General features: G+C 50.5%; 1 protein-coding gene across 1 annotated transcript in view; it reads left to right on the forward strand.

The window, feature by feature from the left end:
- Nucleotides 1-279: 279 nt before the first annotated feature.
- The window catches only part of LOC142560239 (uncharacterized), a 180,789-nt gene continuing 163,449 nt past the window's right edge, over nt 280-17,619 (forward strand). The window contains exon 1 of the mRNA XM_075672194.1: nt 280-1,281. Coding sequence (XP_075528309.1) covers nt 1,183-1,281 — 99 coding nt within the window. The 5' untranslated portion in view covers nt 280-1,182. The remainder of the gene's footprint in view (nt 1,282-17,619) is intronic.

A 17,619-nucleotide genomic window follows, 5' to 3' on the forward strand; every position in this document is an offset into this window, starting at 1 on the left:
CTCGCCAAGTCGTTAGGGAGCCAATCGATTGGGGCCCGATTGATTTCGCCAGCGCTCGCACACACACAAACACACACCTCGATAGTCTTTTTCCCCGCCTAGCGTGGTGAAAAAAAAAGGATGTGGTCCCGCCCGCTAGCGCTTCGGGCAGGCAGTCCAGGCAAGCAGGTAGACCTCCCTTCTTGCCTGTCAGCCTTGGTCCGTTCTCTCGGGGCGCCAAGACGCGCCGAGTGGAGCGAGAATAAGGAGAGCACCGCTACACCTCCCTTCCCTCCGCCACCGCGCTGCGGCGATGGGACGCGCGACGACTCTCGCCTCTCCATAGTGGTGTACCGGACAAGCACCACCAGCTGCATCGCAGTGGGGCACCACGACCACGACGACGACAACGGGGTGACCGTACCCTTCCCCATCCTCACCCTGAGAGAAGAAAGCCAAGCGTTACGGGACCACGCACGAGCACGCAGGAGGTTCGCCGGCCGGCCGCTACGCAGCGCCACGCTTACGGGGCGCGCGCGAGTGCGCGCGCGCGGACGCACCTGTTCGCGAGGGTAGACAGGTGCGAGCGTGAACGCACCCCGAACGGATCGGTGCCGCCGAGACTGGATCAGACGCTGCCGCCGCCGCTGGGACTCTTCGCCGCCGCCGTCGCGTGCGACCAGGACGGGAGGAGGGAGCAACCGCATCAGCTGACGGAGCGGCGTGGCGCTCGCCCGTCGAATCCGCGACCACAAGTGACACTGGTTTTTCTCTTCCCGTTGGCGTGATTCTCCAACGTTTCGACGTCGACGCAACCGACAAGGACACCTCGTTCGCCGCTGCATCTTTGGATTTGCGTTTGACCGTTCGAAAGTGAATAGTGCCTTCTCGCTCGAACCGTGTGTTTCGGTTTCGGATCTCCTCATGAGGCATCGGCGACGCCCGGCGAGCGGATTGTGCGGCGCGGTTGTGCGGTAGCCCTTGTGATCCGTTGAGTACAGAGTCCTGCCCAGCACCTCTGGCAACGTGCGCTCAACACGAGCTCTTCTGCTTGCGGCCTACCGCCAATGCCTCTGGGACCGTAGAACGCGCGTGTCCCGTTGCCCGCCCTAAAGCGAGCGCGCGGAGTGTCCCTTAGACGTCTTCCTATCTGTGTGTTGTGTGCCTCGCCGACGACGGTGTGTTGACAAGTGCCGCCGCGAGATGCTCGCCGGAACTCAGACGACCTGGGGCTGCCCGCCGGTGCACTTGATGGGTCTCAGTGACGGACCCAGGGCTGCCGACATGGCTGACTTCCAGGACGTGAGTACCATGCCTTCACATACGAGCGAAACTTGCGCGCAGAACTGCTGGTGCATTAGTCGTTGCACGCGGGAAACAGTTCCCGAAGGTGCCGTGTCTATAGATGAGCGTTCTCGGACTGCCAACTCGTCGCGGTGTTCGTGCGTCCACACACGTTTTTCACGCGCTCGCCGCGTCGCCGCTTGGACATCGGTTCTCGACGTTTCGTACTCACCCCGTCCGTGCTAAAATGCCCCACGATGCATCTAAAGCCGAGACCACACGTACGCTTGCGGACGCGCGCTAGCTCGCGTCCGCGCGCCTAGCGCCTGCCGCGCCTCGCGAGTAATGGTGGTTTGCATCCACAAAGACGCGCGACAGCGCGCGCTCACTGGGCTCACTCACAGACGCCTCGGCAGGCGCTGCTTCGTACTTTGTTACTGACAGCGTTTCAAGATGCTTCGATATTTATAAACGTAATTGTTATATTTTTATATCTGTTAGATCAGTGCAAAAAGGAAGGAAGAACCACATTCTTGCACGATATAAATCTGCTTCACTGAGAGTTGAACGCTCCGCGCCGTAGCTGCGTAGCCAGGCGCGCCGACGCGAGGCAACCCAAGCCGCTAACAGAGAGGAGCTGTTCCCCGAGATCACGCCGCGTTTCGACGCGTACGAGCCATGCTGCACCGTGTGCGCATGCGTGGGCGCGTGAACGCGAGCTTGCGCGCGTCCGCAAGCGTACGTGTGGTCTGGGCTTAAGGCAAAGGGGCGAGCGCCGGGCAGGGACTCTCAAAATCAACAATTCTGGGGTGCGCCCGACGCAATTTGATTTTAACGACGCACTGAAGAAGCATCGGAAGTACTCTCGCGTGCAGCCATTAAGAGTTTTACGGTGACGATCTTCCGTATCGGTGACTTCGACTTTACGTCACGGTGTCTCGTCTAGTCATGTCCAGTTGTTAGGTTGAAACACGCTCCCGGAATGAAACGATGGACACTCGGGACACATAGTATTGCAACTTATGTGTTCTATTTTTTTTTTCTCCTTTTTTCTTTCCCCATACTTTTGGGCAGTACTTACTAAAGCACTTCGGATGAGATGATGAGGAATGCGTGGAGAGTGGTTGGATAAGTTGCAAAGGACACACTTACCCGCCACTTTGCTGTTTACCCGAACTGCGCATATATGGGCCAAGCTTTCCGCAGGTTCATCACTCTCTACAGCAGACCTCTTCCTGCCTATCTACTTCTCGAGCCCTTTCTAATGGGTAGTTGACTCCGGAGTCAGGTCTCGAGGCCGGAACGCTGTCCACAAGACATACCACTGCAGTTAACGCTGCGGGTTGCAACACAGTTCATTCTGCACATAATAATCAAACTCTCATCAGATTCGTTTAATCGTTCAGCGGGCTGCTCGAACACCCATTGTTCGATGACGGCTCACAGATAAATCTCATAACCGAATATGACCATCATAACACGATGAACTGCCTGGTAGATTTATTTCATGTTGACATGCCTACTGCCATCGCCGAATATCTTTCGTGCATATCTTGTTTTCAAAGAACGAACTTTCACGACACAAGAGCACGGCGCCGACAATAAACCTACAATTTACGTCAGTTTCCAGGAGCACTACGTTGACGCTTCGACTACCGCTCACAGGTGCCCCGTTGTGTTTGCGGGCAAAGCAGAGCTATGTCGAGAACGCGTAAGACTCTTTACCGAAGCCTCGGATGCTCATTAGAGGAGCCGACGAAACGAAATGACATCTGAAGCTGTCCGCTATACCTCTTTCTTAGTGACGTATATAACTTTGGGACGCAAGACACACGCAATCAATTACCTCCACTCTTGACACAATCAGTTAAACAGGTTGCCGAATTCACCGACACGCTTTGTGCACGACACCAAAAGGCGAACGCTGACAGACTGCAAAATACGCTCTATAATTGGGTTTGGAAGCATGAGTGATCTAATTAAATTAAACTCCGGGTTTGACGCGCCATAAGCACGATCTGAATACGATGCACGGAGTAGTGGTTGACTCCGGAGCAATTTTAACCACGTCGGGTTCTTTATCGTACTACCCGATGCACAGTACACAAGCGTATACTTGTCACTGGCGTGGCTCACACGAGCGCTTTTACAAATGCATACCTCGCAAAATGCAAGAAACCCTCTTTTGAGATTCAACTTGTGGGAAGCTGATAAACACTCGAGGTGCAAAAATGCATGAGGAGGCAGACACTTGTTTCTTCAAGACCACTACTTTGCTGTCGCCGGGCGCATTTGCATCCGAGCGACAGTATACGCGGAAGCCGCTGGGCTTCCGTAAACTCCGTTGTTTCGCTGCATAACACCGCTGCATAAAGCGCTCCGGTGCGTGAGACCTTAAGGCAGGCGACACGAAGTCGCGTCGCCCGCCTTCGCGATGTCTGCCCCGCCTTTCACGCCCTGTAATCACGCCAGGCCAGGAGCCTCAAAAAAAAAAAATTTGCAGCCTTGGAATGAAGGCGACTGCGGGAGTGCGCGTTATCGTAATGACAGGCTCGCGCGGTTGCCAGCGCCACGCATTTGAGTCCGAAAAAACCATTTTCGCGCTTATACAAGGGGGCTCCGTTGTGCGAACTTCAAGCTTCCATTTAGAGTCGAACGTGCGGCTCCTGTTTCTGATAAGGCTTTCTCTGCACTAGCCCTGCTTGGGCGCCATGAATGTACCTATAACTTATGGCTAACTTCGCTGCTTGGATATATATATATATATGCCGCACTCAAGCTGATGCTAAATAATATCACTGAATACAACAGGCTCTGCGTGAAGACGCACGAAAACGACAAAAAAAGAACTGAAGGAGTAAAACAACATTAGTTGATGCTGGACGCAGAATAACAACGCCTAACTTTGCATAAACCTTGATGCCGACGCGTAAAGGGGTTTAGCCAACAAGTTAATAACTGCACCTTTTTGCTTGGGTGATCAACGCGATCGCGAAGCCTAAACTTTTCTTTTTCTTTTCTGTGTTTTTTTTATACGCTCAGCGATAGACAGTAGAAGCACGCTGACACGTTTCCCAGCGTTAAGTCGATGAAGGCGAGTCCCGCAGAAGCACACAGCACGTGTGCGTAGTACATTTGCTGGCTACACTATACCGTGTGTTCCACGTAACTTGAGCCACCCTATTAAAATATGCAAATGTCACGTAGCCGTCGTGTTGCCGTCGCATGCCGTGCTACATGAACGTGTTTTCCGAGCGTGAAAGTAGCCCGCGAATACACGCAAAGTGCCTCGTGCGGCAAGTTTTCGTTTATTCGCGGGCTTCTTTCATGCTTGGAAAAAACACTTATGTAGCACGTATTGAGGAACAGAAAGGTGTGTCGGGAGTTTTTCATGTCGCACTACAGTTTTCTCATGGACACTCTTGAAGTACTACTTCAGGAGAATATTAATTAATTAAGATTAATCATGTGATTAGCTGGAATGCAATAAGTAATCTGAGTATATCTAGGCGACGGCAGCCAACATTACCTTGGCTCTGTCCAGCTACGCGGCATTTGCATATATTAATAGCGTGGCTCAAGTTTCGCGGGACACCCTATATGGGCTATATATCTCAGGGAACCAATAAACAAAGAAGAAAAATAAAGCAAGGAACCAAGAAACAAAATGTCAGAACGTCGTTACTTGTACTTCGATCGAAATACTCAGAATCGTCTTACTTTTTCTATCCAGTTCCGATTTCAACGGAGAAATGTAGAGCTCCGCGTTGTTCTTATGCAGACTGATTTTTAATCACCGTTTACAGGTATACCGTTCCAAAGTACCGTCGCTGCGACGCTTTGCTTCTTTTATGGATTAGCACAGACGAGAACCCGCCTCTTCGGATGGTCTCTGGTTTTACTCTACGTTCTTGTTTTACAAACGATTACCGATAATCATCAATAACATCATCAGCCATCACATCATTTGATATGTACCGAAGCCCCCCTCGACGCGCTGACTGCGCCCGCCATCTTGCACGTGCCAACCAATGCATCTGCTGATCACAGCTGCCTCGTTGTAGCGTTATCTCGCAAAGCAGCAACTATTCGCGCGCTCAGTCGAGAGCGAATGCCTGAGCAACGATTCACTAACCAGAAGATACGTGCACAGGCCGGCTGGCTATAGGCCAATCTCCCCGACAGCCTCTGGTTTCGGTAGCACGAGAGAACGCGGGCCCGGGAGTCGTCGACCGCACACAGCGAATCGGGTGAGACGCACGAAGGCTCACTCGCGGCACTCCAGTCGCCGCTCTAGCATTCAGCGCTGACCAATTGCGAGCACGACCGAAACATCTTTTAACTCGCGTCAGAACTGCTTATTGCATTCTTATACCAGCGCTTTCCCTATAGGCAGCCGCGACGTGCTCTGACCGATCGCGAACTGGGTGCGTCGAAGACTGATTGATCGTCGAGGCAGAGAAGAAAGCGCGTGCTTTTATATATATATATATATATATCAACTCTGACACACGCAGCCACGAAAACACGGAAAGAAGAAGCGAAAGAAAAAAATATACACGAAAATAAAGGCGCCGCACAGACCACGTTCAGAAGGCGGAAAAGCGGCGAATCCAAAAACGTCTTTGAGAGGGCTCGGAGGCTAACAGCGCGCGATCGGCAGGGAGGGAGGGGGTTGGGGTACTTTAACGAGGCCGCGTAATTCCAGCAGCTGAGACGAAGACGACGGCGCTCGCAGAAGATCAGCGCGCGAAAGACCAGGAGCACACAAATGCAGCGCGAAAGCGCGCCAACCGCCGCCACTGCATGCGGGTCGTGACGGGCTGTTGGAAAGCGCCCGGCCGGACCGCTGCGCGCGGCGCGCAAACCTTATAATAGCCGCGAGACGCACCCATCAATCAGGCGATAATAATTCGGGCATCACAAGCCACATTTCCGAGCATTGACAGGCCTTCTGTTGGTTTGATTGATTGACTGATTACGCAAATCCTGCTCGCTGTGAAGAGAGCGGGTTCGAGGGTTCATTCGTGCGGCGCGCTTCTCCGCCTCGCAGGCGAGGCGAGACGACGGCGAAAGGGAGCGCAGACGCGGAATTCAGGTGCCATTACATAAGATGTCGCGGTGTTGCACTCGCGCACACTGGCGCACACTCGTGTACACCGGCGAACGGTTGCGTGTACGCTGATATGCCGTACACTGACGAACATTGGCGCGCGTTTCCTTTGGCGTCGCCTTGCACACAAAACGGTTAGTTAGTCACTGCCCGGTTTCTGAGAAACTGCGCTTCCGTGTGTGCCATTGTGTTTTGCGATGTTAACCATTCAGGCTAGTTCCTTCGCGTGGTGACTTGGCAAAGTATTACCTGTCGCCATGGCAACGCGAGGGCGGCGACGTTCCCTGATGGCGGTTGATTCTTCTCGGCGACCAGTCGCGTTGTCGGGACACCTGGAAGATAATATACTGACTTGAGATTGCTTTCTAATAACAACCCCTTGCTAGACTGCGTCTATAGCCACGTTTCATACCTTTAAGAACTGGATTTATTCAATATGTACATATACTGTGACGGTGAACGCTAATGGTCCCGCCCCATTTCTAACGCGATTCCTCTTATTAATTGATATGAATTGTGACAGCAATGTTTGCAATTTTATTGTTGCCGGCTTATCCGCGAACATTAAGCACTTAAATGATTACATTACGATAACAACAGGTGATTTGAGAACGCTGCGGCAACAAAGCAGTTCTCGCAAGTGTGCGCGCACAATTACTAAAGCAACATACTCCCTATTTACTGACCCTTCAACTTCTATAGTAAGTGCTCTATTGACCTGCGCAAGCGGCATAACGTGCCGTTCTGTTCTGTTTCTGACGTGCTGTCAAGCAGTTACGAAAAGCGATGTACAAGTCATGTTCCCTTGTGGAGCCTCGTTATAACAAAGTCACGTCCAACACAATACTACGTTCGTTATATCCGATATTCATTATAACCATATATGAGTTACATGCTGATATAACTACAAATATTGCATATTTACCCGATATTTAGTTTAGATTCGTGTTCGTTGTATCCAGCTCAACTTTTTCTATCTTCTTTTTTTCATCTGGTCATTGAGAAAGAAACACGTAAATACAAAATCACTGCTCCAGTCATAAAGAACAATCCTGTGTCGTGCAATGTAAGCGGTGGAATATGCAGACGCAATGGCTTTGAGAGAAAGCTCGTTCACATTCTTTCCACACGGTGTTGGCTTCTTGCGGACGGTACACACTGAATGTTGAATTCCCTTCGCACAAATTTCTTACCGCCTCTGATGCACAAACATCAGCGGCGTCATACTCTGTCATAACAAGACTTTTTCCGGTTAACCACAATAATTCACAGGGCCTTGTGGGCGTGAGCCAGATGACAGCCGTTATGTAGCCTAAACGGCGTAGCCGGTATGGTGAAAGGTGTCAACAATGACGAGGAAGACTACAGGCCTGAAGTGCGGAGGACCAGCGCACGGCATTAACTACTAGCAGCGCTCATGCGGCGAAACGCTCACGATCGCGGCAATAATTCTACAACACATCGCTCATGATCGCCCATGACGCAATCACCGTACGCGCCCTCTTGCACAAGTAATCAAATCATTTCTTTAGAGATCCACAGAGAAGGAGCACTGATGCAGCTATCGACTTCTTAGGTGCAAGAAGCTTCGCATTTTACGAGGGCGAATCAGAAAGCCTTTGCCTCTCTTTCCCTCCCTCTCTGTCTCTCTCCCCCTCTTTTTAAAAGCCAAGTTACGGCTGCAACTGCGAAGTCAACATATCCATTCCCAGCGATGGACTTTGGACCGGACCGGCCTTATCTGCCGGTAGCTCCGCGGCAGGCACGACACCGCGGTCAGTTGTTGAGGATGGCGGTTGTGCTTCACACGTCCACGACGCACGAGGAACGAAGTGTGATTCGTTTTCTACGGAGAAAGGAACGAACGCCCGTCGAAATCCACATGGAAATGCAGCCCACGTATGGGGGGAAAGGCATCTCGCTTTGAGAAGTGTGAGGTGGTGGTGTTGTGAGTTCGCAAAAGGCCGTGAAGACTTGCATTACAATGAGCGTTCGGGGAGGCCGCGTGGGTCGCTAACTGACGACACAGGGGCATCTAAGATTTAGTGCTGCGATGGGACAAACGTCTCAGCCGGTGTGGGGACTACTTAGAAAAGTAGTGTATAGGGTACGTTGAATAGTACGTATATTTGTAATTACCTGTGTGCACCCTATACTGGCTAATAAAAAATAGGGTCAAATACTTTTTGATTCGGCCTCGTATTAAGACTTTCTTTTCTTTTTTTTTGGCTTCATCTAGCGCACCGAGTGCTGCTACAAGTAGGAGTGCAACGTTATTTTTTTTTCTGTTTGACAATGATCAATCATGTTTTCTTTGACCTGTCTCGTCTTCTTTTAACCTCTTAACGTTCTTAACCTCTTCAATACGGTCACGGCGGCCCGCATTCCGATGGGTGCGAAATACGAAAACACCCGTGTACTTAGATTTAGGCGCACGTTAAAGAACACCAGGAGGTCCAAATTATTCCGGAGTCCCCCACTGAGGCGCGTCTCGCAATCAGATCGTGGATTCGGCACGTAAAACCCCAGTGCTTAACGTGTTCCGCAATGACAGTAATCAACTCACTCGGCTTTCAGTAATACTAGCATCATGTACATTGTATACGAAGCTACATCCAACGCGCGTCACAGGATACGGAATAGCTATATGAAATGTGACAACCAGAAAGCATTTGTAAATGCGTCAAGCGAGCAGCAGGGGCAATCATAAACGGCCCCAAAGTTCTCGCCGCAGAGATTGCGAAATTGGTCCTTCGTTTTCGAACCGACGACTTGAACAAGCGCCGCGCTCGATGGTTTACGCTTTGCCTCAGTCTTCACACACGTGGGGTCGGACATCTGTGAGAAATACTTTTCGAGTATCGAGAAACACATTCTCGCGAAGGGTCTAGTGTCGTCACATCACGGATCGGGCCATTCTTCTCATTCCGCGCAACATGCGAAATGAAGCGCATGTTCTTTTTTTTTTTTAAGTTGATTCATTTTCTTTTCTTCTCTCTCCCTCTCTCTTTTCTCTTCTGCTTCTTCGACAGAGTCCAAGGACGGTGCGCACGAAACGCGTCCCGTTTTTTTGAGATGCCTACGGCACGCATGCGTGTGAAAGCAAAACGGTCGTTTGCTTGCGCCGCTCGCGAGTCATTTGCCTCGGCTCAGCGCCCTCAGACAAGATACGACGGCCGTCGTGATCCGTGTCTCCCTCGGGAGCGCACGCCCGGCCACGAAACCGTTAGACTACGCACCTACGGGCGCCTACATTTCTGTCTAGATCGGCAATGCGACGCGGTATACATAGAAGAAAAACAAAAGGTGAAGTGCAGCGCACTGAAAATAGACGCTTCTGGTTTCGAGGTATGATAGTTTCTGGCTGTAGACTAGGTTGAGCATCTGTGGTACAAGGTACAAGCCTACAGGCTTAGTCGGAATCGCAATGGTTGCAGGGCCTCCAATGGTGCCGCAACATTTCAAATGATGGCGAAATCAGCCCCTCTCCAGAGCGCCACGATAAGTTCGCCTCCGTGGGTTTACACCATCCGCGCTTCTGACTAACCTTAATATGCACAAGCTCTCGTAGCTTGCGTCAGTGTTTATAGAACCGGTGTACTAGTGAAAAGCACTTTGTGCTCTGCCTCGTGGCACACAACGAGACCCAGTGCCGTGAAAACGTGCAACACATAACAAAATCACGAAAGAAGGCGAAATCTTCACTTTCCCGAACCATGTCGACAAGCACGTCGCACCTCGACAAGTACCTCGAAAATAGGACCGTTCGATCTGCCCTGCAATATTTCTTCAACTGCTTGACACCCCCCACCCCCCATTTCAGTGCCAGTTCCGTGTTCTTCATAGAACAACCGTAACACGGCAGGCAGCTATAGGCTGCACTACATTTCCTTCAAGTGCAGGGATTGCTGTGAGCTCGGTCTGTACGAGCTCGCCACCATGCACGCGCGAAAAGAATGACGACGCGTAGGCGCCGCCACGCTGGTGTATAACGAATACCTATGTGGAGCACCTCCTGATCTAGTTAAGATGTGCGTGTGTATGTATGTGGCTAGTGCCAAAGGGAATGTAAACGTAAAGGAGCGCAGGGGGAGGGGGGGGCGTAATTTTAACACTGGTTCACCACCGTCGGCGCTGCAATAAAGGATTTGCGCTGGGGGTAGTCGTAAATGAACTCACCGACTGCCTCGTAGTGATAATGTGGCGGCTTATTTGCGCGCATTGGCGAGAATACAGGCAAATGCTAGTTTAATGTATATACAAAAGAGAAACATGGAGATTGGTACAAAATTTCCGGTCATCGTAAGTGGTACGTCCGTCCGATATCGCGGGCAACATCTTCCAAACACAGGCGCGTTCGCATTTCTCAGAAGGCGCGGTCCCAGAAACTGCTTTTGTCATTGTTGTTGCTACAGCAATGACGACAGCTGCCATTGTCGACGTTATCCCGTAAATAATAATAATAATAATAATAATAATAATAATAATAATAATAATAATAATAATAATAATAATAACGAGGTCTCTTCCGGGAAGTAAGCTTAATCTTTCATATTGAAAGACAGGGATAATAGCAGGGTGATGGACATGGGAAGTTCTGGAAAGTGTTGTCACGTTAACGACCTTTTAGCTAGATTTAGCGATTTCCTGATTTAGCGACGTTTTTTAGCAACATGGCAGAATAATCGGCGACATTTTAGCGACTTTCAAGTTAGGAAAGTCGCTTCGAAAACTGAATTCGAAAACACACTTTATTATTGAAAAGCTACATTTCAGGGGCCGAAATTGGTTGTACGATGCGCGTGCTTTGTGACTATATAATAAAGCAATAGTTCCTTTCACATTGCTAACGCTCTCACCATGCCTCACAGCATGGTGGCTTTCATGAACTCACAAAATGCATGTTTATTATCATGATTTTTTTTTTGCATTTTACGAAACCGATCAGAATAGGTCTAAGCGCTCTGTGTTAAACACTTTCCCTAAATACGTTCTATAAGAGGAAATTCGCAAAAAAAGCCGTAAATAAACTTACCTAAATCTACTTGAAACGATTTGAAGGTGGTATTTAGAATGCAGCATGTGAGTTATGAGACATACCGACTGTCGAAAGGCGTAGACATCGGAGCGGATGGGCTCTTTCACGTAAGTCCCAACACATTACTTCGTTTACTAATGACTTTTCGACTATTCAGTACTGCGAGTAGCTTTCAGATATATCAAGGGGCGATACTGTATTATTTATTCTGCATAAAGATCACGTGATTTTCATCGCCATGTTAACATTCTGCCAATTGCGTGTCGCAAAAATTAGCCTTCGTTGTAGGAGCGCTGACAACTAGAAAGTTTGCAGGGATAATGTGTGGGATCATGTACCTTTGCGTGCTAGGAAGACCATATTACTCGTGTTCTTTTGAATTGTACCGCATTTGCAAGTTCTCAACCCGAAGGTAAACGCAGACATTCACCTGAATTCATCCGTTGTTATGTGAGTATAGTAGTAAAGTAGCCCACTACACATCTACAAATTCGTTGTTTATTACTCACCCACATGGATCCTATAGACAAACGAGAGACCTTTGGGTAAATGATTGGAAGTGAAGTCAGCTTACATTTTAGTTTTTAGAAGCGCCCAGGTTACCTAAAATTTACTGAAACGTTCTAGCGACAGTTTCAGCGACATTGCAGCAGAACTTGGCGAAAATTTAGAAACGCGCGTTTGTCTCACTTCAACAATACACTTCACAAAAAATTACGGCAACTCTAGTTCTGAATGGCTGCAGCAATAAGCAGGTTATTCACCTGGTTTCTGTTGAACCCCTAGCTCGCCATCAGCCCTTCATTTACATTCCCGTCAGCCCCGTGCTCAGACAAACGTCACGGTTATGCAAGAGCTATCGACAGCAAGAAAGAAAGACCCTTCGGCCCATCGACGTTCTTGCACGAATGCAGAGCGCGTTGCAACACATCCATCCGCCATGCGCGCCGCGTCTTGCGCAGTGTGTGTATACACCTTCAACTTTTCACAAATTCTCGCGTACGCTCTCCTATACGCCCGACGACCGGTATAGCGCGCGCAACGGCAGCAGCACGCGTGAATACGCGTAAGTGGCGCCTCCACTGCAGCTCGAGAGCGCACTAACGCCTAGACAGGAACATGGCGCCGGAGTCACGACGGCCATTGGGGCGAAACTTGACGGAGGAGCGACGACTGGCACATCCATTGCCCAACTATTAGGGCGAGCGAGAGAGCTCCCCACGGCGACGATGGCGCGTCTTTGCCGCCTTGCATCGGTGGCTTCGCTGAATTGCATTCAGTGGGAAATCTAGCGTGCTTTAGTGGCATGCCGGTACATGTAGGTAACGCGAAGCAATTCGATACACCAAAAGCGGCGCTACGGCAAGTTTCATGTCTCGTGAAGGGTAATCAAGTTCGTGAATGCCTCTTAAAGGGAGTACTGACAGCTCCTTTATTTAAGAAATGTTTCGACCATCTTCGACACCATTTCGGGAGTCGTTGAGTGGTTTATGTTCACTCAATGTGCCCCTAGGTGAGTAAGCGCACTCCGCTGAAATGAGCTTTCGGCACACCTTTTTCGTTCTCAGAGTGCATTCATCGTGCAGAGTGTGTCCTATCTGCCCACTTTCTAGGGCTCGATTGGCATCAATAGGACTTGTGGCCACGTTGATCTAAGCCTTGACGCGTTTCGTTGTGACGGTGTTAGTGTATGTGAACATCGGTACGACAAGCCCGAAGGGCGACAGCGAACACAAAGCACAAGGCGGTGTTGTGTATAGCTATAGGGCCCTGGTCACGCAGGGCGAGAAGATGCCAAGTGCGCTGTTCTCGAACTATGCTTCGTAGGTTGCTCTGTCAAAGGGACAACTGGTAGGATAGATCACGATCTGTGGTTGCTTTGATGTGACGTGGTGCTATTTGGAACGATGTTTTGCCCAGAGTGAATGCCCTAACTGATTCTGATAGGTACTTCAGGAAACCCACTTTCTAACTGCGTAATGCGAAGTGGGACGTGAGGTATTTAGTAACGTGGCGAATGATCGGCGCAAGTACACATGAAGCAGTGAAAAGCTCCGCAAGAGCTTCCGTTTCGTCGTAGAAAGTTATCTGCAGTTACCAGATACACAATAAAGTCAGCAGATCCCCCGCAGTCTGGGACTGGTATGTTAATGAGAAGGATTTGCCCGCACAATGCGCCTGAGAAAATGTCTATTGATTGCTCGTTACGTAGATACCCAGTAATCCGGTACCTGAGACATTAATGAAGGAGGTTTTAATACATCTAGCGTGTTGCACTTGAAGTGTTGAAACGCGCGCTGAGTTTCGCAACGTGTTTCCGCCATTACTCGTCGACTGAGAGTAACGTTCTAAATGGCTAAACTGTACTTCATGTTGCAGACGCATCCTCTTAGATTCGGTTGATTTAAAACAGCGCGAACACGCACTCTGTATAGTGGAGCAGGCGAGTGAACTGCCTTCGTGTCATTCGTCATCCCGCAACGTACTGTAGACTTGAGCTTCGATGTGCATTCTTACCCGCAGCTTTGCGACACCTCCGAAAACTGGCCGAGCTGCGAGCCGTGTTAACGCTACATATCCGTTCTCGAACGAACCACGCGGGTGAAAGGGTTCGACAACGCTGCACCGAATTAACGAGGCGTAGCGGCCACGCGTCGAGGCGACAACATAAAACGCGCCGACGCGCACGACGTGATACGACAGGGCGACGAAAAGTTCTTCGGGACAGTCTCGCAGGGGGGGTCCCCCCAGCTATAGCCGCCGCTACAGCCATGCGACGCGATCAACAGGCGTGCGATCACGGTGGGCATCCCGAGCGCCCCGACAAATGCGACCAGGTTGTACTCGAGGCGGAAGACAAGACGCTTCTCGCGCCCAGCGCCTGTCGGGTTCCGGACCTCACGCTGAGAACGGCTCTCCGCCGTCGACGCGCCAGTTTGTGTACATACACGCAACGCGTGGCCTGCCGAGCAGCGTGATGCGCCGGGAAGAGATCACGATTCCTGTGTTGCGGCGCGGTAACCCCCGCGGCTTCCGGGGCGCCGCGGTGCGATCGGTAGCATCGCCGGCATCACGAATAACGTGCTCGCGCGGGTCCGCCCTGGAGGAAGCCGAAGAATAGCGGCGGGAGAGGGAGGCAGCGCGTGAGGGACCGGCGGATGTGTAACGTGAGACGCGGCGGTTGCTGAGACGAGCGTGTTGTAACCCTGTTCGTGTGGTGGCCAACGACGCAATCGGAAGGCTGTGGTGCGAGAGAAGTGTGGTGCGAAGATTCGACCTGTATACGGCCCAGTTGCTCAGGGGAGCTTTAGTAATGCGGAAGAATTTGCATTTTCAAGCATCAGGCGGTACGGCGTGATAGTTAGAGTGTAACGATGATGCATGAACACCAATTTGAGGGCCGCTTTCAGCGACAGATGTCCAGCCGCGACGATTAGAGACTCGGAGGACAGAGGGAAAACAAAGAAAAGCGGAGAGGCTATTCAGAAGTCCGCTTGGGCCACCTTGAACAGGCGGAGAGGAACTGAGGCATTGAAATCAATAAGCAAAAGGCAAAAGAAGAGTAAGTTCACTTGCACGGTTGCAGACACGTGGCATGTATATATAAGCGCCTATAACCGTGGACGCATCTCGAGCACTGACCGCGGCTTCCGTTTTGCAATTGTAATGTACGAGGACTTAAATCAGTAGACATAACTTCTGATTTTTACTTCGCTAAAAAACTTTACTCGCAACTGTTGTTCGATTCGTATTGTGTCCGCGGGTTTTTCATTCCGACCGGTAAAGAGTAATTTTCTCTCGATCCCTCCTCTTGTAGTGATCATAGACTTGTCGCTTCCGAACCACGCGGCATATCAGCAGCAGCAGCAGCAGCACGAACAGTAACGACCGACCACAATTACCATGCAGTCGACGATGGCTAAATAAATAACGTCCCAGGAAGCACGCGGCGAACACCGGCGAATCGTTACAAGGCGGCACATCTGTGTTGATCAACGCATTTCCCGACGAGCCTTTTTATCCGCATCGCCTTCAACCGCGTGGGCGCTATGCATACCGAAATGAAGAGGTAGCAGGAAACACACACGCACAAACGTACACATAGAAAAGGCGACCACAGAGAGGTTATAAAAAGAACGAAGAATACGCGTGCGAGTTAGTTGTCAGACGGAGGAGAACCACTCCTGGAAGGCATTTCCGCGAGTGCGTCCGAGGGAAGGAAAAACGCCACGCGCCTGTATATATACGAACGAAACGAACGGGAGGAGCTGGATGTCGATTAAAAACGAGAGCTCGGACCGACGCATGCTCGCCGCACGCGGCAATGTCTACGTATCCTTCCGCCGACGCGAAACTTCCCGAGTGCGTCTCGCTAAAGCCATGCAGCACTGCGTTGACGAGAGCAAATCAGGATAGAGAGCGGATGCCGGTGTTGTGTGTTCCTACGCGATGTAGTACGCTTCTGCAGTTGAACGTGTATATACCTGCGCAGTGCGTTTCTTCATAGAGTGCAGTATACGCTTCTGCGGTTGCGTCGTCTGCTGTCGATAGCGAGGTGCAGACGAACCGCAGAGAAAAATGAAGTGACAGTAAAGCCATCATTTTGCTGTCAATAGTTCAACTGCACCGTACATCCCAGGCACAAACCATCATCAAGCTACTATGCAATACGTCTGCTAACTGCCGCGCTCACTAAGTTCGCGCCTTGATGCATCACCAAAAGTGCTACTTGTTTGCAGCGTTGTTTGACGTTACGTTACAGGCGTTAACCCACTGGTTGTGCGCTTCGACGCGATCAGGCTCATCGCGCTCTACTTGCTTTTCTATAATTAACTTAGGTTCACGCTTGTAACTCAGACACTATTTCTTCTGTTTAAGATTCTTTAGTAGCGTGACCTGCAGTTACTTTTCCTTTCCTCTTTCCTCTCTCCTCTTCGCCTTCCTATCTTCCATTTCTATGTTTCTCTCTGCTCCTTTCTGAAGAGTGGGCAGGTGTTCTGCCCCTTCCGGTGGCAGTCACCAGCCTGTTCAATTAAATAAAGATCTTACTACAGTTCTTATACCGATTCGTTAGCTGCTCAACGCCGCTTCCGAGGCTTGAAGCCTGGCACTACTTTTTACAACGCCGTAGTCATCTCAATGCGCCTCGCAGCTTTTCTGGCGCTGCACACTAATTCAGAGAGACGCAGCTTGTAAAAGCGCGGCGAAAGAAAGGGACAACGAGAGAGCGGCGCGGGCGGCTATTAAGTATCAAGTGGGCAGCCTCCGTAATTAAGGAAAAAAGAGAAAAGAAGAGTGCTTCCCCCTTTTTTATAATTTTTTTCCCTTCTTTCTGCCCGTGTTTCGGAACAGTGCGCATGCGAAGAGCAGCCATAGGCGGACGAATCTCCCAGCACTGACCACCATCAAACCGTGGCACCGCCGCAGCGGTTTCCTTTTCGTGTTGCCCGTCTTTTGTTTCTCGCCGCCCCGGAGTTCTTCCTTCCTCGCTCGAGTAAGCGAAACCGTGGTGATTATCTGCTAGCCCCAAAAGCTAGAAGCTATATACCGCGTTTCTCCGGGTCTCATTTTTCGAAGGCACGGCATCACGCGGATGTTCCTCGCAGCTTGCGCTATCGCCGAGAGAGAGAGAGAGAGAGAGAGAGAGAGAGAGAGAGAGAGAGAGAGAGAGAGAGAGAGAGAGAGAGAGAGAAAAGGCAACCCGATGCGGAGAGGAAAACGGCTACACCTGGACTCACCTCGGAGAGTTCAATTAGTGTATTCCCCTTCTCGTCCATCCCGCGCGTTTCCTCGCTGCATACCTCGGCCTTCTTTTTTCGGTGTATGCTCTAGCTGTGCGATAAAGAGCGAGTTCCTCGCCGGCTTGCCACTGCTTCGATGGCGCTCGATATCAGTGTCTGATGAAAAGGTATCGCTGGATTGAACTAACGCCACAAATCTAGTCGTCTTCTGTGCAAATCTTGTTAGAGCATTAACTGTGCTTATACCCTGAGGGCAAAGTCACTGCCGGTTACTGGCGCTACGGCTGTAAAATCACAGCGCATTCGACTCCAGTTTCGAGAGGAGCTCTTGCATACCCGCAGTACAAACTGAATTAGTATTTATCTTTACTGGCTGTGTGCTGTCGGCCGTACTGTACGCCCCCCCCCCTAACCCCCCCTAACCACCCCCTAACCCCCCCCCCCCCCAAAAAAAATAAAATAAA

The sequence above is a fragment of the Dermacentor variabilis genome, chromosome 10 (genome assembly GCF_050947875.1).
Source record: "Dermacentor variabilis isolate Ectoservices chromosome 10, ASM5094787v1, whole genome shotgun sequence".
NCBI classification, from domain to species: Eukaryota; Metazoa; Arthropoda; class Arachnida; order Ixodida; family Ixodidae; genus Dermacentor; species Dermacentor variabilis.